The sequence below is a fragment of the Procambarus clarkii genome, chromosome 25 (assembly GCF_040958095.1).
Source record: "Procambarus clarkii isolate CNS0578487 chromosome 25, FALCON_Pclarkii_2.0, whole genome shotgun sequence".
NCBI lineage: Eukaryota > Metazoa > Arthropoda > Malacostraca > Decapoda > Cambaridae > Procambarus > Procambarus clarkii.
This window is the reverse complement of record NC_091174.1, coordinates 12,983,815-13,006,249: the sequence shown is the minus strand read 5'-3', so window position 1 is coordinate 13,006,249 and position 22,435 is coordinate 12,983,815. Positions and strand designations below refer to the sequence as shown.

The 22,435-nt window shown below is 45.1% G+C and overlaps 1 protein-coding gene across 6 annotated transcripts in view; it reads left to right on the top strand.

Annotated features, from left to right (window-relative positions):
- The window catches only part of LOC123756565 (adenylate cyclase type 5), an 814,648-nt gene that overhangs the window by 776,392 nt on the left and 15,821 nt on the right, over positions 1-22,435 (top strand). For all 6 annotated transcript variants that reach the window (XM_069331338.1, XM_069331335.1, XM_069331336.1 and 3 more), the window contains 6 exons: positions 926-1,042; positions 3,644-3,868; positions 5,128-5,303; positions 6,986-7,119; positions 10,553-10,662; positions 20,639-20,858. In XM_069331338.1, coding sequence (XP_069187439.1) covers positions 926-1,042; positions 3,644-3,868; positions 5,128-5,303; positions 6,986-7,119; positions 10,553-10,662; positions 20,639-20,858 — 982 coding nt within the window. The remainder of the gene's footprint in view (positions 1-925; positions 1,043-3,643; positions 3,869-5,127; positions 5,304-6,985; positions 7,120-10,552; positions 10,663-20,638; positions 20,859-22,435) is intronic.

The following is a 22,435-nucleotide window of genomic DNA, read 5'->3' as shown; positions in this document are numbered from 1 at the left end:
CAGGGGGGGAGGGGGCTCGCTTCATGCAAGTCGGCGCTCAATCCCCGACCGTCCTTCAAGTGGTTGGGCACCATTCCTTGACTCCGTCCAATCCCAAATCCCATTCCTGATCCCTGCTCCAGTGCTATATAGTCGTAGTGGCTTGGTGCTTTCTCCTGCTCTTCCCTTCTCTCCACATCACTTTCTGCCTGCCTTCCCCCCCCCCCCCTCTCTCTCTCTCTCTCTCTCTCTCTCCTCTCTCTCTCTCTCTCTCTCTCTCTCTCTCTCTCTCTCTCTCTCTCTCTCTCTCTCTCTCTCTCTCTCTCTCTCATTATTTTATCCTTATAATATCTGCATAGCCATTATCCTGATGATAATTACAAGAATCATTATTAATCATAAGTCATCATATGAATTATCGTATCGATAATATGATAAGCACTTTATAATTGCTATTATAATTGTACATCACATCATAGCTGCCATCAGCACTGATATATTACCAACACCATAATCTCTATTATTAACAAAGTATAAAATGTCTTTAATAATAATCGTAACCCCATATTAAGCCATCACCAGCTTCACTACCACCTCCACCCAGTATCACCACCACCCAGTATCACCACTACCACCTCCACCCAGTATCACCACTACCACCTCCACCCAGTATCACCACCACCCAGTATCACCACCACCCAGTATCACCACTACCACCACCACCCAGTATCACCACTACCACCTCCACCCAGTATCACCACTACCACCACCACCCAGTATCACCACTACCACCACCACCCAGTAATCACCACCACCACCCAGTATCACCACTACCACCACCACCCAGTATCACCACCACCACCCAGTATCACCACCACCACCCAGTATCACCACCACCCCCACCACCACCATGAGCGTAACATGCAGCCTTGTGTACCCGTAACAGTGCGTGCCGGAGTGTTTCTCGAGGCTGAGCGTGGTGGTGGCCGGGAGCCGCACCGTCAGTCAGATGTTGGCCTCCCTCCTGGTGCTGGCTCTCTTCCTCTGCTCCATCACCCCCATGGTCAGTATGCGTCCATGGTGTGTGTACCACCTCTGGTGCACCCCCATGGTGTGTGTGTACCCCCCCTGGGGCACCCCCATGGTCTGTGTACCCCCCCCCTGGGGCACCCCCATGGTCAATATGAGTCCATGGTGTGTGTACCACCTCTGGGGCACCCCCATGGTCAGTATGCGTCCATGGTGTGTGTACCCCCCCTGGGGCACCCCCATGGTCAGTATGCATCCATGGTGTGTGTACCACCCCCTGGGGCACCCCCATGGTCCAGTATGCGTCCATGGTGTGTGTACCCCCCCTGGGGCACCCCCATGGTCAGTATGCGTCCATGGTGTGTGTACCACCCCTGGGGCACCCCCATGGTCAGTATGCGTCCATGGTGTGTGTACCCCCCCTGGGGCACCCCCCATGGTCAGTATGCGTCCATGGTGTGTGTACCACCCCTGGGGCACCCCCATGGTCAGTATGCGTCCATGGTCTGTGTACCACCCCTGGGGCACCCCCATGGTCAGTATGCGTCCATGGTGTGTGTACCACCCCTGGGGCATCCCCCATGGTCATTATGCTTCCATGGTCTGTGTACCACCCCCTGGGGCACCCCCATGGTCAGTATGCTTCCATGGTCTGTCTACCACCCCTGGGGCATCCCCATGGTCAGTATGCTTCCATGGTCTGTGTACCACCCCCTGGGGCACCCCCATGGTCAGTATGCATCCATGGTGTGTGTACCACCCCTGGGGCACCCCCATGGTCAGTATGCGTCCATGGTCTGTGTACCACCCCCTGGGCACCCCCATGGTCAGTATGCGTCCATGGTGTGTGTACCACCCCTGGGGCACCCCCATGGTCAGTATGCGTCCATGGTCTGTGTACCACCCCCTGGGGCACCCCCATGGTCAGTATGTGTCCATGGTCTGTGTACCCCCCTGGGGCATCCCCCATGGTCAGTATGCTTCCATGGTGTGTGTACCACCCCTGGGGCATCCCCCATGGTCAGTATGCTTCCATGGTCTGTGTACCCCCCTGGGGCACCCCCATGGTCAGTATGCTTCCATGGTCTGTATATCCCCCTGGGGCACTCCCCCATGGTCTGTATACCCCCCTGGGGCACCCCTCCATGGTCTGTATACCATCCCTGGGGCTCCCCCATGGTCAGTATGTGTCCATGGTCTGTGTACCATCCTTGGGGCTCCCCCATGGTCAGTATGTGTCCATGGTCTGTATACCATTCCCCCCAGGGCACCCCCATGGTCTGTATACCACCCCTGGGGCACCCCCATGGTCTGTATGCGTCCATGGTCTGTGTACCCCCCTGGGGCACCCCCATGGTCAGTATGAGTCCGTGGTGTGTGTACCACCCTGGGGCACCCCCATGGTCAGTATGCATCCGTAGTGTGTGTACCACTCTGGGGCACCCCCATGGTCAGTATGCGTCCATGGTGTGTGTACCCCCCCTGGGGCACCCCCATGGTCAGTATGCGTCCATGGTCTGTGTACCCCCCCCCTGGTGCACCCCCATGGTCAGTATGCTTCCAAGGTCTGTATACCACCCCTGGGGTACCCCCATGGTCAGTATGCTTTCATGGTCTGTATACTACCCCTGGGGCACCTCCATGGTCAGTATGCTTCCATGGTCTGTATACCACCCCTGGGGTACCCCCATGGTCAGTATGCTTTCATGGTCTGTGTACTACCCCTGGGGCACCCCTGTGGTCAGTATGCTTCCATGCCTTGTGAACGTCCCTGGGGGTACCCCCGTGGTCAGTACACCACCATGGGGCACCACCAGTCACCCCCATGATCAGTAAAATATCACGTAATGTATAGTAAGAACCTTCAGATAGAATATAGAGAATATTCATATTGGGCAGAAAGAATACAGTATACTGTAGTACAGAACCCTCACCACGGCCCTTGTGGATTTTTTCATGAGGAAATGATAGAGTACAGTAATGCTATAAACATTTGTTTATGCTACATTAATGCATTTATCTTGTCAAGAAAAACATTATACTGTACTGTATTACCATTTTAAAATTTTGCCTGTTTAAGCCATTATTGTCCTTTCTGCCGCTATGTATTACAGTACATAACTCAGACCAGTGAGGTTCCTTGGATCAATAACCGAACTCTGCTTTCATTGCATTTTAGATATTATCTGATACAAATTATTGGTATTAGTCAAATTGCTGCTGTACACTGCTGTGTAATTCCTACCACTGAGAATATTAAAACACCAGTGTGTGCTTAATTAACATTCAACTGATTCACAGATATTCAGACCCAAAAATTGGTTGACAAATAAATAATGTTACTGTAATGTTAATCTTCATACAAATTGCCAGTCTTAAAATTATGAAACTTTTATTTATGTAATGTTGTATGCTTAAACTTAAAATGTACTCTACTTAAGCAGAAAATGGGGCAGAATTTATTACAAAAAAGTTGCTTAATAAATACACCGCAATAAACTATTGAACGTGGGTGCCTTCTTAATTGTTGAGGAAAGTTTCTTAAACTTGAGTAGGCACAGGATAGCCAGGCATGCATTAATGAATAGCATGCTCACCAGGGGCTGTTAGTGATCAGATGCTGGCTACTCTACAGTTCTTGTTGGACCTGGATAGCTACCGGGACTGCTACCTTCAGGCTGGCGAAAACTCCACTAATGTGACGTTTGGTGACCCCAACATGACAGAGGAGTGGTGGGTGGTGTCAGACATCCTCACCCTTCAGGCACCAAAGGTCGTCCCAGTACTCGACCAGTTCAACGTCAGCCTTGGAGACGAGGTCAATGTGTGTCATGAGGGCACAACAACACACTTTCCTGATGTGAGTTTCACTGTCTGCAGGCCATCACCAGTAGTGTAAGGAATGTGTGCTAATATTTGTCATTTTATTGCTGTGTTTTTCCATATATATTATGCACCCAATACCCATCCTGCGAGCAGTAGTAGAAATGTATGCAGACCCCCCCCTCCACACACACACACAAACGTGTTTAGCTAAGCAAGTTAAGCATTGGTGATTTAAGTACATAATTTAACAAATAAATCAACATTAAATTTTATTAAACACTACCGGTACTTCAAGAGTTTTTGTCGAGCAAATTATCTACGAATGTAATTTGTCTATCAAATACAGTACTACACAGTGATGGTCAATATGAGAGTGGGGGTAGAAAGGTTACAATCACCTGCATGCACTACCTACAGTTAGCAGACATCGGGTTTTTGGCTATAATGATTGGTAGTAGATATTTTTTTTACAAAAAACAAACATTTCTTGAACATTTGTTATAGTTATTTCTAAATTAATTTATTTTTCGCATTGCATCACAGTGACAGAGGGTGTTCAAATAAGTTTGGTAAGAGTTTACAATGGGTCAGGTGTACGTCGTCAGGTAATGCAAACTCCCAGAGATAATTCTGTCTCAGCCGAGTAGTAGTGACATCTAGGAGTCTGATGGTTTTATTGGATGACCCATACATGTGTGGCTCTTCTTGTATGATGGATGGAACTGCTAATGTAGATCTCACCTTACCTCAGATTTACAAGACTTTGTTGAAGTTCTTGGTGTTGTTGTTATTCTCGGGTTATTTATAAGCAATGTAAGGCAGATTCTTTAGCTAACTCGTCAGTTTTCTTGTGTATTCAGATGCTGTCATGAAATAGAATCCACATGAAATAAATGTCTTGTTACCGTCATTAACAATTTTGTGTTACCTGTTATACCTGAAGCTAGACATAAATATGTTAGTTGTATCTTGAGGAGTTGAACGCAATAGCAGATTGTGACTTTGGTTTGCGAGTACATTATAGATATTCTGAGTATTTGCTGTTTTTCATACAAAATCAAACCTCATTTTTTTTTTCTAAAACTGCTTTATTTTTAGCTCTTGACTATTGCGTGAGACTTCTTGTGATGCACCACTCACAATTCACTTTCATCACAAAATTGATAGTGAATTGATAATGATACAGAAATTGAAGATACATTTAAAAGCTCGCACAACAACTGATTGGACAATTTTTTTCCAGTTTGGCATGCTGTAGACATTTCTCATATTTTGTGTGTTCTTCCTGTACAGTACTTCACATACTGTGTGCTGTTGGTGATGGTGTCGTGTGCAGTGTACCAGCTAATGTTTAGCATCATCAAACTTCTCTTGCTGAGTGCTGTGTGTGTGGCCTACATCTCCATGGTGCTCATCACCCACGGTACACTCTTCGACAACCAGGACGCTCTCATCCTCCTGAGCCGAGGGTTAGTGCTATCTCAGTGTGCTTAGCAGTACCCATGCCCTATCACTAGTGGGGAAGGTGGCAGTGATACCACCAACTGGTATCGTTCACGATGTCAGTAAGAGAACAGACATAAGACGATCAATGTCAAAGGTATCAGATTCACAAAGGATTTTATTGAGGGACAAATGATTCCAAGTAACAATAAGGTGAGCAACTGTTAATAGGAAAGAGCAATACTGAACAATAATGCACAGGTCTTTGTTCCATGAGTAACTCATGGGCACTTTGTTCCAAGTGCCCATGAATTAATCGTGTGATCATTATCATCAGCTAGCCACAGATGTTTCCCACTTGCTGTTAGAGCTTGTGCGTGCCTCAGAGGAGAGCTAGAGCCAGGCGGCAGGGGGTGGAGAGCTCGATTGACACCGGGATTGACTGTTCCGGAGCGAAGCTTGAAAGTCGATGGTTGATTGATGAAGATTAAACCACCCAAGAGGTGGCACGGGCATGAGTAGCCTGTAAAGTTGATGGTTTTTGTTGTTTTAGATTACCCATGTACCACCACCACTGGCCCTCGTCCCATGTACCAGCACCACTGGCCCTCATCCCATGTACCAGCACCACTGACCCCGTCCCGTGTACCACCACCACTGACCCTCGTCCCGTGTACCACCACCACTGACCCTCGTCCCGTGTACCAGCACCACTGGCCCTCATCCCATGTACCAGCACCACTGACCCCGTCCCGTGTACCACCACCACTGACCCTCGTCCCGTGTACCACCACCACTGACCCTCGTCCCGTGTACCACCACCACTGACCCTCGTCCCGTGTACCACCACCACTGGCCCTCGTCCCGTGTACCACCACCACTGGCCCTCGTCCCGTGTACCACCACCACTGGCCCTCGTCCCGTGTACCACCACCACTGGCCCTCGTCCCGTGTACCACCACCACTGGCCCTCGTCCCGTGTACCACCACCACTGGCCCTCGTCCCGTGTACCACCACCACTGGCCCTCGTCCCGTGTACCACCACCACTGGCCCTCGTCCCGTGTACCACCACCACTGACCCTCGTCCCGTGTACCACCACCACTGACCCTCGTCCCGTGTACCACCACCACTGACCCTCGTCCCATGTACCACCACCACTGACCCCGTCCCGTGTACCACCACCACTGACCCCGTCCCGTGTACCACCACCACTGACCCCGTCCCGTGTACCACCACCATTGACCCCGTCCCGTATACCACCACCACCAGTGACCCCTGTCCCTTGTACCACCACCAGTGACCCCTGTCCCTTGTACCACCACCAGTGACCCCTGTCCCTTGTACCACCACCACTGACCCCATCCCGTGTACCACCACCACTGACCCCATCCCGTGTACCACCACCACTGACCCCATCCCGTGTACCACCACCACTGACCCCATCCCGTGTACCACCACCACTGACCCCATCCCGTGTACCACCACCACTGACCCCATCCCGTGTACCACCACCACTGACCCCATCCCGTGTACCACCACCACTGACCCCATCCCGTGTACCACCACCACTGACCCCATCCCGTGTACCACCACCACTGACCCCATCCCGTGTACCACCACCACTGACCCCATCCCGTGTACCACCACCACTGACCCCATCCCGTGTACCACCACCACTGACCCTCGTCCCGTGTACCACCTACAGGAAAGGGGAGCTGTTCATGTCAAGGTACGTGACAGTAGCGGTGCTGGTCGGGTTCACCATAGCCTTCGTCATCCACGCGCGCCAGACGGAGGCCACCTCGCGCCTTGACTTCCTCTGGAAGCTCCAGGCTCATGGTGAGCTCCTGCTTGTTTTGTACCACCTTGTTCCACCCCACTTTCCTCCACTCTACCTTGTTCCATGCCACCTTGCTCTACTCCACCTTATCCATACCACCTTCCTCCACTCTACCTTGCTCCACTTCACCTTGCTCCACTTCACCTTGCTCCATTCCACCATGCTCCACCCCATCTTGCACCACTCCACCTTGCTCCACCCCACCATGCTCCACCCCCACTTTACTCCACCCCACCTTGCTCTACCCCACCTTGCTCGACCCCACCTTGCTTCACCCCACCTTGCTCCACTCCACCTTTCCATCCCACCTTGTTCCTCTCCTCCATACTCCACCCCCACCCATGCTCCAACCCAACCTTTATCCATCCTATGTTGTTCTACCTTATTCCATTCTATCATGCCCCATCCCACATTTAATCCCATCTTGTTCCATCTCACAGTATTCCATCCCATATTGTTCCATCAGACTTTTGTTCTTCATCCTGCCATGCTTCATCTCTCATTGCTACACTTGAACCTCAAAAAATAAGCTGGAAATGACAGCTTAAAAATACAAACCTAAATCAGTTCAAGAAAAGCAATAGTGGTGATTAATATTAACATACGTGATTGACATAAGTCACACAATATTTAGAAATGTTGGAAAGTTGTAAATTGGAAAAGAACGGCACCCCTTTAGAATTAGAAAGCAAATCGGAGAACTACTCAAAATGCCCCACTCATTCCTAACAGTAAGAAGTAAGGCGGTTCAGTAAAATTGAAGCCGTTTAGCTAAAACTAAAAGAATCTTATGAAATCCAGGAATGACAGAGATAGCAAAAGGTTATCAATAAAACTGAGAAACTCAAAATATTTCTTCTGTGTAATATCCAGAGCAGAAACCACTTTTGTATTGGCCCATGTATAAGGTTATGGAACATTCACTGATGATAACAAAGAAAGATAAATACTATGCGTACAGTATGACTGTTCTCAGTGAACCCCTAAACACACTGAAGATTGACATGCAAAGTGAATTTACTATACAGTGGTACCTCAGTTTACGAATAGCCCTCTTTACAAACTTTTCGGGTTATGAGCCAGATTTCTTCGGAAAATTTGAATCGGGTTACGAACTTTACCTCGGGATACGAGTTTGTTGATACGCGTATGGCCGACCTAGCATGTGGTGGCACGGCGGTCACGCCTTAGTTTCCCGGTGCCTCCTGTCTAGTGACTATCCTGCCTGAATTCTTTGTAAGGATTTACAGTTTTTTTTATTTTTGGCTATTTGAACATAAAAGTTGTTATTATATATCTCGCCATGGGTCCCAACAAAGCCAGTGGTAAGGTTCAAGGCAAGAAAACACATGTGAGAATGACCATAGAGGAAAAACAAGAGATCATTCATAAACATGAAAACGATACACGTGATGTTGAATTAGCTAGGCAGTACAACAAATCTTCAGGGAAGGAGGAGGAGGAGGCAGTTGAGGATGTCCCTTCCTCATTAAGAAAATGCGTGTAGTATGGGAAGAACTGCAAAGTTTTGCTGAAAAGAATCACCCAGATAAAGCTTTAGCAGGCCGTTGCATTGATCTTATTAATGGCAATGTGATGTCTCGCTACACACAAGTGTTACAAAGAAGGGAAAAACAATCTTCAAGAAAAACAATGAGAAAATCATGCAATGAGCCAGAAGCAGGTCCTAGTGGTATGCAAGCAAAACGTGCCAGAGAGTGCACCCCAGAGAAATCATCACTGCCTGATGTTATAATGGAAGGGGACTCCCCTTCCAAACAGTAACACCTTTTCTCCTCCCCCCTCCTCACCATCTTCCATACACCAACAGGAGTCATCAGTAAAGGTAAGTAATAACTTGTACATACAGGTATAGTACTTTTGTATTGAAGATTTGGGTGAATTAGGTATAAAATTTAGTTTGAAGTTAATTTTTTGGGGAGTCAGGAATGGATTAATTCATTTCCCATTATTTATTATGGGGAAATTCACTTTGGTTTACGAACCGTCTCCAGGAACGGATTAAATTCGTAAACTGAGATACCCCTGTATTATCATACCACTAATCTCGACTCATATCTCTGATGTTACCCTAACCCCTCTGGACTTTGAAGTGGACAGACAGCATGTCCTTTCACTCTACCCCAAGCCCAGGCTCTTGGACTTCTATATTCATTAAGAATTACAACAAAAAACTATCACAGGCCCTACGCATCCTATGGATATGGGACCTAGTTACCTTGGCCCCAAATGCCAATCGTATTGGCATTTGCCTTTCTATTAGAGATTTTCGGCGCCGTGGAGAGGGAGGGACCTGCTGCATGGATGACAGCTTCTCCCCTGTATCAACCTACCCTGGCTTTGTGCCCTGGAGAGGCCACTCCAGACCATTAACCAGAGTGCAACCCTATAGTCTCCTGAGACTGGTGGATGCCTACTACTGGTAGCATCCACAACACACAAAACACAGTGGAGATTGTGCCACTGCATAAAGAGTACAATAAAGAAGATGCAGAAATATAGATCGATATCACATCATACATTATGAAAATCTCCAAAAAGTGGGCTGAAAAATAAAATTATGAAACATGGAATCATGTCTGCATAATCCTGGCCGACATTGGTTTAAAGCAATCAGATTCTGCAGGTTGCAGAAGTAGGATGCAATGTGAGCAATATACAGTATTATGTACTGTAACATTGTAGACATCTACCAATAATTTTCATCCATAATACAGTAACCAAACCATGTTACTGTCAATTTTGCCACTCTCTTATCTCATTTATTTACAAATGTTTGCCACCAAAAAATTAAATGTAAAATTTATTCTTTAACATTTTAGTGTAAGATTCATTGTTAACCCACAGCTTCTAATATTACAGTACATGTATTGTGTTAGTGTACAATATACTACATAGACCCACTACTGATCTCCTATACACTATGTACTGTACAACGACCATTTTTACCATTTTGTTAGTTGTACGACTTACTCTTAATTAACGCTGCTTATTAAGGAGCTGTACAAAAATCTTGTGTACTCTGTATCCTTTTGCTAATACAATGAATAATTGTGTGTTTATCTTTAGGAAATAGCAGGCCATTATACTGTAAAGCACATTCCCTTTCAAAACTTGCATAGATATTCTGGACCAGGATTCAGAGCACTCAAATATTCACTTAGAAGTCTGTACCTTTACTGTGATCATGTCAGCATAATAACTATTTACTAAATAGTATAGTACAGTATATGAATTCCATACCCATAATAACCTTGGGTTGAAGATGACCTGGTAGTATTCTGAAGCTTAAACTGACCAAGCCACCTTGACCAAGGCAAAAGGTGGAGATCACCTAAGTAGACATGTAAGTCACTAAATTATTTTCGGTAGCGGGAATATTGTTTGGTGACATGTCTGTGCTTGTTACAGGAGAGAAAGAGGAGATCGAGCATCTGCAGGCATACAATAGGAAGCTAATCGCCAACATTCTGCCCGAGCACGTCGCCATCCACTTCCTCAGTGTCGACAAGGCTCCTGATGTGAGTCACAGTACAGTAGTAATTACACAATTGTAATTACCTAAGTGTAATTACAGTTTGAGAGCTATGCTTGTGGTTTCCTGTCTTCCCAGCACTCTTTGCCATATAATGCTTTGAAATTACTGATGGTTTTGGCCTCCACCACCTTCTCACCTAACTTGTTCCAAATGTCTACCACTCTGTTTGCAAAAGTGAATTTTCTTATATTCCTTCGGCAGCTTTGTTTACTTAGTTTAAATCTATAACCTCTTATTCTTGAAGTTCCAGTTCTCAGGAATTCTTCCCTATCAATTTTATCGATTCCCATTCCTATTTTGTATGTAGTGATCATATTGCCTCTTTTCCGTCTATCTTCTAGTTTTGGCATATTTAATGCCTCTACCCTCTCCTTGTAACTCTTGTCCTTCAGTTCTGGGAGCCATTTAGTTGCATGTCTTTGCACCTATTCATTTAGTTGCACGTGTCTTGTTGATAACATGTCTTTTGTTGATGTGCTTCTTAAGATATGGGCACCATACAACCACTGCATATTCAAGCTTTGGTCTAATAAAGGTCGGGAACAATTTCTTTAGTATTTCACCATCCATGTATTTAAAAGCAATTTTGAAATTAGAAAGTGTGGTATAGGCTCCTCGCACGATGTTCTTTATGTGGTCTCCATGTGGAACCACTCATAGATCTCTTTCTTTATCATAATTCTTAATAGATTTCTCACATAATTTATAAGTTGTGTGGGGTCCATGTTCACTACTGTTTGCCACATTTCATAACATGGCATTTATTTACATTAAATTCCATTTGCCAAGTGGTGCTCCATACGCTTTTGTCCAGGTCTTCTAGAAGAGCATGACAATCATCTAAGTTTCCTATCCTATTATCTTAGCATCATCAGCAAACATGTTCATATAATTCTGTATTCCATCTGGTAGATCGTTTATGTAGACAATGAACATTAACAGTGCAAGAACTGAACCCTGTGGTACTCCAGTCTGATACATTACCTTTGATTACTGCCCTTATTTTTCTGTCAGAAAATTTTTCATCAATGTTAGAAGCCTACATGTCACTCCTCCAATGTGTTCCAGTTTCCAGAACAACCTCTTATGTGGAACTCTGTCAAAAGCATTTTTTAGGTCCAAATAGATGCAATCAATCCAACCATCTCTCTCCTGTAAAATCTCATTGTCGATCATAGAAACTGAGTAAATTTGTTATGCAGGATCTTCCAGATCAAAAACCACTCTATCTGTCTGTTATTATATCGTTTTTCTCCAGGTGTTTTACCCATTTAGTTGTAATTATTTTTCCAATACAGTACTTTGATTATTACACTTGTCAATGATTCAAGTCTATAATTGAGTGGGTCTTCCCTGCTGCCAATTTTGTAGACTAGAACTATGTTAGCCTTTTTTCCACACATCTGTTACGACTCCTTTACCCAAGGATGCCTTAAAAATCAGTTGAAGTGGAATGCTGAGCTCAGGTGCACATACTCTCAGAACTCAGAACCCAAGGAGCCGGTGGCTGAGCGGACAGAACACTGGACACATGATCCTGTGGTCCCGGGTTTGATCCTGGGGCCGACGAGAAACAATGGGCAGAGTTTCTTTCACCCTGATGTCCCTGTTACCTAGCAGTAAATAGGTACCTGGGAGTTAGTCAGCTGTCACGGGCTGCTTCCTGGGGGCTGGGGGGTGGAGGCCTGGTTGAGGACCGGGCCGCGGGGACACTAAGCCACGAAATCATCTCAAGATAACCTCAAGAAGAACCCATGGTGAAACTCCATCTGGGCCAACTGCTTTGTTCTTACTTAGCTCCTTGAGCATTTTTTCTACTCTGTCTCTAGCCCCTGCACTGTGCACCTGTTTTTGGCAAAAATTTCATGGTGCAGTTGTTAAGGACATATTTTTGTTGTTTTTATAAATGCTCAGCTAATGTTAACATCAAAATGTTTCCAAACTCAATCATTTTCATTTCAAATCACTAAGAAAACATTAAAAAAAAATACTTAAAAAATGGCCTAATTAAAAAAACCAGCGTTGAATTTAATGAAACACCATTTTCTGGGTGAGACCCGAAGGCGGAGCTATCCAGACTGATATGTACTTATTAGCTTTCTGGCATCAAAGTCCATGGAGTTCTTGCCTACCGGGGACCACGAGCCAAAACCTGGCCCCCTCAGAGAGGGGGCTAGAGGCACAAGGAGCACTGGCCTATAGAAACCCCCGTGTGGTTGGAAGCATTCAGTGTCTGCCATCGACTGGGTCTGTCATCCAGAAAGGTAGGTGGCCCAAAACAAACCCCTATTCTGGTGAAAAAATTGCTGCCGAAAGTGGAACGAGTGGAAAGAACTCCCCAAATGAAAATTAGCAACTAGCATAATGTCATCACGCCGCTGTCTGCGCAACCACCCCCTCCCCAGGAGGAGGAAGGGGGAGCCGCAGACCTTCGCACCGGCAATCCAACAGGCAGTTCTTTGGCTGGATATCAAACATGCGAATACACCGCCCACCGGAGGGAGGGAGGGATGCCGGAGAGCCTCCGGATCTCACCCAGAAAATAGCGTTTCATTACATTCAACACTAGTTTTCTGGGGGAGCCCCGTCGGCTCCCCAGAGCTAACTCCCCAAACACACGGAAAAACACTGGTACTCCACCCGGGAGGTGGCCGATCCTCTCACCTCAACGCGAAGTTGAGACAACTGGCTGCAACCGTCGACCCAATGCAACGCAGGCCCTACCAGGTCCTGGGACATTAACAAGGTAGCGAGCGGCCAGGACCCTGTTCGACCTCCCAAAAACCCCTTGCCCGAATGTCAACCTAAGACATATTGCCAAAGACGGCAGCCAAAGCAGCAAACTTACGAACATCATGGCCACTGGGATGGACTGCAGGCTGGCTAGATTTAATAACCCTGCGAATGACCAGAGACCCTAGCCCTGGAACAGGGAAGGAGGGAAACCGGGTCAACCCAAAGCACATCCCCGGTCACCGAAGCCGTGGTGCGCAAATAACGGCTAAGAGCCGCAACCGGACATAGCACATGATACACTCCTGGCCTGACGAACCAAGCATCAACAACCCAAGGACCCCCTCCAGAAAGCAGCAGTCTCATTATTTGCCAGAAAAGGAGGAGACGGCTGCAACCAAACAAATCTGCCACCAGGACCGAAAGAGCAGAAACCCCTGTGCTGGAGGAGAGCATGAAGCTCCCCAACCTGACCCCCAGAGGCCAAAGCAACAGGAAAAAAGGAAAAAAAGTGCCTTAAAATAACAATCCTGAAAAGGAGCTACCACAAACCGAAAAGAGAGAAAAAAGAGCACCCGGTCCAAAGACTAGGACGGCTCAGGAGGCGCACGAGCAGGCTGGAGGTGAAACAACGCACGAGACAGGTTGTGGAACGGGACAGAAGTAACATCAACACCGAATTCGAGCTGGAGCGGCTCCGCCAGCACTGCACAATACGAGGCAACAGTATTCAACATAAGACGACAGTGCTGGAATAACCACGAAAGAAAGGACAAAACCCTATCTGAGACCAAAGTACACCAACGCAAAGATAGGGAAAACCGGAACGACCGCCAGGAAACTTCATACTGCCACTGAAATGAAGCATGCAGGTGAGAGACCAACAACGAAGCCACCTGCGCCCCATACAAGTGATGATAGACTCGAGTCAGAAACTCCAGACGCAAAGACTTGAGAAGAAGAATGAACCAGCCTTGTACCGGGCTGGACCTATCTGCTGAAAGAGGCAGAGCCACGGTAAGACCCTTGGGGTTCGGACACTGAGCAAGTAGCGCTTGAAACTGAGGCTGGGCCGGCCACCAAGAAGCCAGAAGGACAACTCTTCCCTGGTAAGTCTATAAGCGAGCCAGGACCTGGAACATCAGCTGAACTGGGGGAAAGAAGTACAGGTAACCCCACCTCGCCCAGTCCTGCCTGAAGGTGTCGACCCCGATGGACTCGACTCCCCTTCTCCGACAAGCGAGTCACCTCGCAGTCGGATAAGGACGCCACGTACACCGGGAGACGCCTCAACCACGCCGATGTGAAGAGATCCACTTCCGGAGGCCCGAACGTCTGGCAGAGCCAACTTAACGACTTGGCGTCAACATTCCATTCCGTGGACAGGGGAATGAACCGGGACAGGCTGTCTGCCAGAACATTGCAGACTCCCTGAACGTAAACCGCCAGGAGAGCCAAACCCTGAGAACTCGGCAGACAAGTCACCTGAAGCGACCAGCCCCAAAGAGCCAAGGACCGCATGGAACCACCTCAGTTCAGGCAATGAACCACTGAGTAACAGTCCGAATGGAACCGGATCGTCAATCTGCGAGCAACCCGAACCCTCTGGAGCGACATCCACACAGCCGCAAACTCCCGCACCATGCTATGAGCCCGACGGAAAGACAGACCCCACCATCCCTGACCGGCCTGGTGAGCACTGGTCACAAAGCCCCAGCCCAGAGACAACGTGAACATGTCACTATGTGTCCGTGAATATATCGAGCGAGGGCTTGGGTAGGTGCCAAGGTACTGAACCCCGAAAAACCCGAAGAGGAAGCCGGTGACGCAGCAACCAATGCAAAGCCCCTGAAGACCGAACTCAACGGTCGCGAGAGAGGCGCAAGGTACATCCCTGAAGGAACCAGAACAGCCAACGATGCCACACCCGACCCGGCGGGTAGACCATCATGGCAAAGTTCAGGCTTCCACACAAATCCTCGAGCAACCACCATGTGATCAGGGAGCCCTTCAGGAACAAAGGTGGGAATGCAGGCAAAGCAGAGCAGCCGGAGGAAGAGACAGGGAAGTGGACCGAGCATCCCTCACAAGACCCAGCCAAGACCGAATCTGAGAGGTAACCAGATGGGACTTCCGCCAGTTCACCAGAAACCTAAACCTGGCTACTTGGGAAAGAACCAAATCCCTGGCGAGCAGACATGTGGACCGGCTGGGGGCCAGTCATTGAGGTAGGCTAGAACCCGAATACCTAACAGATGCAGACAGGCCACCACGACCCACGCAAGGCGTGTAAAAACGCGAGGCGTGTAAAAACGCGAGGTGCCAGAGTCAAACCGAAAGGAAAGCAACAAAAGCAGTAACCTTGATGCCCCACAACAAAACCGAGCCAGTCCCTGACTGGCTCGGTTTTGTATTGGTACTGGTGCAATCCCGAGCAAGTGCCAATACATGTCTTTGAGGTCCCGGGACACCATCCAAGCGCCCGGCTCCAAGAGAAGACGGACCTGGGACAGAGTAGTTATCCAAAAGGAGGGGCAATAAACCCACGGGTTCAAACGGGACAAATCCAGAATGAACCGCGCAGTTTCATTTTGGGACTGGAAACAGGGGAGAAACCCACCTGAGAGCAGCATGCCAACCGGGGAGCTCCGGGGAGCCGATAAGGCTCCCCAGAAAAAATCACACAACCCTCAAAGCGCCTTAAAGTGCTTTGCGCAATGCAGTGGCTAGACACCTATGTGCTCTGTACTGTTCTCTGGAATTATTATTGTGTCTGGTTCTCTTTAGATTTCATTTTGTACAAATGCTCTTTTGAATTTTTCGTTTAACCCTTAAACCGCGCAAAACATATATATATGATTTGACATAAGTTTTTAAAACTTGCACAAACACTTAATTTTTTTTGCATAATCAACTACATGTATGCAAATGCTCCAACTTTATCTAAATGATCACAACATAACTTGAAAAACAAGAGAATGAAAACTAATTTTAAAATTGAATATTGAAAACTTTGGATTTTCAAATGGTAATAGAAAATATAAACTATCACCAATTGTTCATTTGGTGTTATTATTCTCTCAGAATAGCATATGATCTTCATTTTCATCAAATTAGAATACAGTATAGGTTTTCAGTATAGTTTACTGTAAAAAAATGTCTATATGGCATTTGAAATCTGTGGCAAATTTAGACAAAAAAAAATTATAACTCCAAATGTATAAAGTTTATGAAAAATCCATTCTGAAGGGATTGTAGAACAGACAGCTGAGCACACAATATGTCAGAAGCTCTAGAAGAAAAGCAAAATGCAGATGTAGTATATACAGACGTTGCAAAGGCTTTCAACAAATGTGATCATGGAGAGATTGCACACAAAATAAGGTCAATGGGAATAACTGGTAAAGAAGGACGCTGGATACTCAATTTCCTGTCGAACAGAACACAAAGAGTAACAGTCAATCAAATCAAGTCCAAGCGCAGTTAAAAGCTCTGGACCTCAAGGTACAGTCCTTGCACCACTGCTCTTCCTTATTCTCATATCGGATATAGATAAAAATACAAGTCACAGCTTCGTGTCATCTTTTGCAGATGACACAAAAATCAGAATGAAAATTACCTCTGCTGAAGACATTGAAAAATTACAAGCAGATATCAACAAAGTTTTTGATTGGGCCCCAGAAAATAACATGATGTTTAACAGTGATAAATTCCAGGTACTCAGGTACGGCAAAAATGAGGATCTGAAACATAATACAGAGTACAAAACACAATTGAATCTGTGCATAATAAGTAAACAGCATGTCAAGGATTTGGGAATAATGATATCCGACGATCTAACGTTTAGGGAGCATAACCAAGCAAGTGTTGCGTCAGCCACAAAAATGATACTATAGGATGGATTATGAGAACTTTCCAATCTAGGGATCCCATCACAATGGTTGTATTCTTCAAATCACTTATGTTGTCCCATCTCGAGTACTGCTCAGTACTCGCTTCCCCCTTCAGAGCAGGAGAGATTGCTGAAATAGAGGGAATACAGAAAACATGTATGGTACGCATAGACGCGATAAAGCACCTAAATTATTGGGATCGTCTCAAAGCTCTCCAAATGCACTCACTAGAAAGGAGACGAGAGAGATACCAAATAATATACACATGGAAAATACTGGAAGGCCAGGTCCCTAACCTACACAGTAAAATAACAACGTACTGGAGTGAGAGGGTAGTTGAGTATCGAACATTATTCAAGATCGGATAGCACAAGTGATTTGAAAAGCAGCAGCTGTATGGTGGCATCCCTGGATTTAAAAGTTCTCATTGTCTACTATTATTTGCCTGATTGATACTATATTTGCTTTGTTATGCTTACTAAACATTAAGTTACATGACATCATTATTCATAGATCCTTTATGTGTCATTTTTGTTCTGTAAGGCGATCTGATTGAATCTTGTATCCTGTATGTCCAGTTTAAGACGTTTTGAGCCAATAGTTCAGGCAACGTAGTAGCAAGTCCTGGTGTTGATAGAGTCGGCCACTTGAGAAGAAGACATTCAAGGAGAAGAGGTGAAGGCAGAATTCACTAAACCAGGAAAAGAAATTAGACATGACATAATTTTGGTCCAAGGCTCACTGAAGTGTCAGTTAAGTCAAATGGTATTTATTTAAGGCATATGGTCATTTGTGATGTAGGAGCAGGCTGTGATTGCTGTCCTTCTGGGAGAAGTTGTGTGCTAGGCTTAAAGAAGAAAGATAACTGTAGCACTTCTCCTTCCCGCCCCCTCCCCTCCCTCACAACAAAAACCATATACAGTAGTCAAGAAAGTGTGCAGGCCTGATGCAGGTCAGGTCAGGGAATAGTAGTGTCAGCATGCTTCATGAATCCCTTAAGGCTGAAGTCATTATCACTGTCTTTGGAGTCCATTACCAGGTCTTGCATTGGGGGCAGGACTGAAGGCATAGGTGGGACTGCAGCCAGTGGTGGTGGCATCAAGGGTAATTACATAAATGTAGTTACAGGATGAGAGATACGCTCGTGGTGTTACTTCTTCCCAGTACTCTTTATCATATGACACTATAAACCCTGCACTGTGCACCTGTTTTTGACAAAAACTTCAAAGTGCAATCGTTAAGGACATATTTTAATTGTTTTTATAAATGTTCGGGTAAAGTTAATGTCAAAATGTTTCCAAACTAAACTATTTCCATTTCAAAACACAAAGAGTAATGAAAACATTAAAAACATTAAAATATAACATAATTAAAAATAAAAACACACAACTCTCAAAACGACATTTGTTGGCCGGCGCAGTTGAGGGGTTTAAAGTACTGTACCAAGCTTTTGGCCTCCACCATCATCTCGCTTAACTTTCTCCAACTGTCTAACACACTGTTTGCAAAAGTGAACTTTCTAATGTTTATTTGGTAGCTTTGTTTCCTTAGCTTAAATCTATGATCTGTGGAAGTTCCAGATTTCAGGAATTCATCAATTTTGTTGATTACCATTACTATTTTGTACGTAGTGATCATATAGCAACTTTTTCTTTTATCTTTTAGTTTTGGTATACAGTATTAAACACTTCTAGCCTCTCCTCATAGCTCATCTTTCAGTTCTGGGAGTCATTTTGTTTTTGCACCTTTACCAGTATGTTGAGGTGCATCTTGAGATATGGGCACCAAACAACCGCTGAATATTCCAATTTTGGTTCCACAATTCGCGAAAAATTTTGTTAATATTTTGCCATCCATGTATTTAAAAAAACGATTCAAAATTTGGAAAGATAGCATAGGCTCCTAGTACAATGTTCTTTATAAGGTCCTCAGGTGAGTTTTTTTTTGTATCCAGAGCCACACCTAGATCAGAATTCTTTAAAGTCTTTTCATATAATTTGTAGGTTGTGTTTAGTCCATTTTCTCCTATTCCACATTCCATTACATGGGATTTATTCACATTAATTTCCATTTGCCAAGTGTTGCTCCATACACTTATTTTGTGCAGGTCTTCTTGAAGGGAATGATAATCGTCTAAGTTTCTTACTATCCCCCAATAGCTTGGCATCATCAGCAAACATGTTCATATAATTCTGCATTCCTTCTGGTAAATCGTACATATAGACAATGAACATCTCTATGTACTCTGTTATTCTCTGAAATTCATATCATGTCCAATTCATATTACAGGACACCAATGTAATATTCTATGAGGACAGAAGATGTGTGAAGTACACACAGTGTTGACATATTAAGCGTATTCTCTTAATAGTTTATAGATATTGAAGAAGGAAGCAAGAATGTAACTATAACTAGATGTGGGATGCTGTTGATCGAGATATCAGGTGGTTTAACATCAGAAACTGCAGTGTAGGCAGCCAGTGACTGTAGCCTGATGTTTGGGTGCAGCAGGTATCCCAGTATCAGCACTCTTTTGGCGGAGTCGGTGACTGAAACCTCACATTGTATGCTGCAGGCCAAGAGTTTGAAGACTTTGAAGACTTTGCAGCTAGAAATACAGTTTTGGGAGTCTACAGCAGAAGCTGCTTTGGAAGACTACCCAGGATTAGAGGTGAAGGCAAAATTATGAACTGCTGAAGGAGAAGAGAGATGCTCTAGTACTGGTACAAAATGTGAAACGAGTTTTGCCTACCTACCTGTTGAAGATTCTGGGGTTCAATGTACCTGTGTCCCCTGACCAGGCTTCCTGGTCAATCCACCAGGCTGTTTGATGCAGCTGCTCATAGCCTGACATATGAATCACAACCTGGTTGATCAGGTATCCTTGGAAGGTGTTTGCTTACCAGTGTTTTATAAAGAACAATAATGTTGATGCACAAGCATGCTGTTCATTGCCTCAGTAGATACGGGATGGTGAGAAGTTAAGCACCAGAAAAACTAACTTACAAGTTTGAGATCATGATGTGTGGAAGCCTAACACTTAAATGAATACAAAATATAAGGAAGAACTAGAGATTAGAGATATATGAAAGAACTTCTTAATGGTAAGAGTACTGAGCTAGGAGAGGAAGTAGAATATGTAAACATTTAAAAACAGGTTTAAATGTAAAAATATTAATCATCAGTCCAGGATGCATCGCATAGGTGATTAATGATGAATTAAGGGGTGGGACCCAAGGCTGGTGCTCAATCGTAGCAAAGTTGTGTAGCGTGCACAAAATCACACTCACCCATATGCATGGAAGCTACATTAGGTGCCATCCTCTCCCTCAGGAGCTGTATCATGAGGAGTGTGAGAGTGTGTGCATTCTCTTTGCCTCCATCCCCAACTTCTCTGACTTTTACATGGAGCTCGAGTCCAACAATGAGGGAGTGGAGTGCCTGCGTCTCCTCAACGAGATCATTGCAGACTTTGATGAGCTACTTGAGGAGGAACGTTTTAAATACATTGAGAAGATCAAGTCAACTGGGGCGACATACATGGCTGCAGCAGGTAAGTAAAGTCATCTAGGGAGAATTCATGGCTGCAGCAGGTAAGTCAAGTCAACTAGAGCAACATACATGGCTGCAGCAGGTGAGTCAAGTCAACTAGAGCAACATTCATGGCTGCAGCAGGTAAGTTAAGTCTACTGGGGTGACATTCATGGCTGCAGCAGGCAAGTCAAGTCTACTGGGGTGACATTCACGGCTGCAGCAGGTAGTCAAGTCAACTGGGACAACATATGTGGCCGTAGCATGTAAGTCACTACAATGTGGTGATGTGTTTGGAGGGCATCACTCACACGTTATCACGCCTCAAATATTGACACTCGCCTAAGTCACTTTTACGACAGATTCTTGGCAGTAAGAGAATTGGTTGGCAAATGTGTCTAAACTTTATTACTAGTGACATAGCAATAGAAGTTAGCCCTTCTGAAGTTAGGCTATGCACAAATTCAGAATAATATTTTGAATCCACAAAATGTCAGGCCATGTTAATGATAATACTTAATAATAATACTGTATGCACGGTATATCCATATTCACAAATGATGTTATTAAAGTTAGTGTAAACACTTGTATATTTTACAAGTATTCCCTGCAGAACTTAAAAATTCACGTGATTAGTTTACCTAGTATTTGTGAGGTATAGTACAGTTCGGTATTTAAAGGTCTGATCTCGTTTGTATGCATGGTATTTCAGGCAAGACTTGCATTCATTTTAAAAACAGTACTGTATATTGTACTTATTATTTAAAAAGAAACATTAGTTATACTAATAATACCGAGTAAAGTAATTGTTATACAATGGAACCTCGGTTGACGACTGCCCTAGCGGACGATTTTTTTGGTTGACATCAAATTCATCGTAAAATTTAAATTGGTGTACGACGGTTTACTTGAAAGACGACGTCCGCTCGTACAAGTATGGGTTGAACGAGCGTGTAATGCTCTGTTTGTTTACAAGTCTATCCAAGTACTGACGACCGCAGCTATGCTTGAATTCTTGTGAAAAATTTCATTGTTTGCCTGCTTTTCTGCTTTTTTTAGCATAAAGGTTCTTATTATATATCATGCCATGGGTCCCAAGAAAGTCAGTGGTATAGTTCAACCTAAGAAAATAGTTGTGAGGATGACGATAGAGGAAAAACATGAGATCATTCATGGTGAGACAATGTGATGTCTCACTACAGACAAGTGTTAAAACATAAGGAAAAACATGTGTCTATAGACAGATTCTTAGTACACACTTATATATGAAACAAGCAAGCAGTGAGCCACAACCATGTCCTAGTGGTATGCCTGCAAAACATAGGAGAGAGAGCGTACCCCAGAAAAGTCACTGCCTGATGTTATAATGGAAGAGGACTTCCCTTCCAAACAGTAACACCTCTCCTCCCTCTTTCCCTCCCCCCTCCTCACCGTCTTCCATACGCCAACAAGAGTCCTTATTCAAGGTAAGATATACATACCTGTACTCTGTTGTAGCTAGTACAAAATGAGTGTTATTCGATATGAAATGTATTTTTAAGTTAATATTTTTGGGGGTGTTGAACGGATTAATTCAATTTGCATTATTTCTTATGGGAA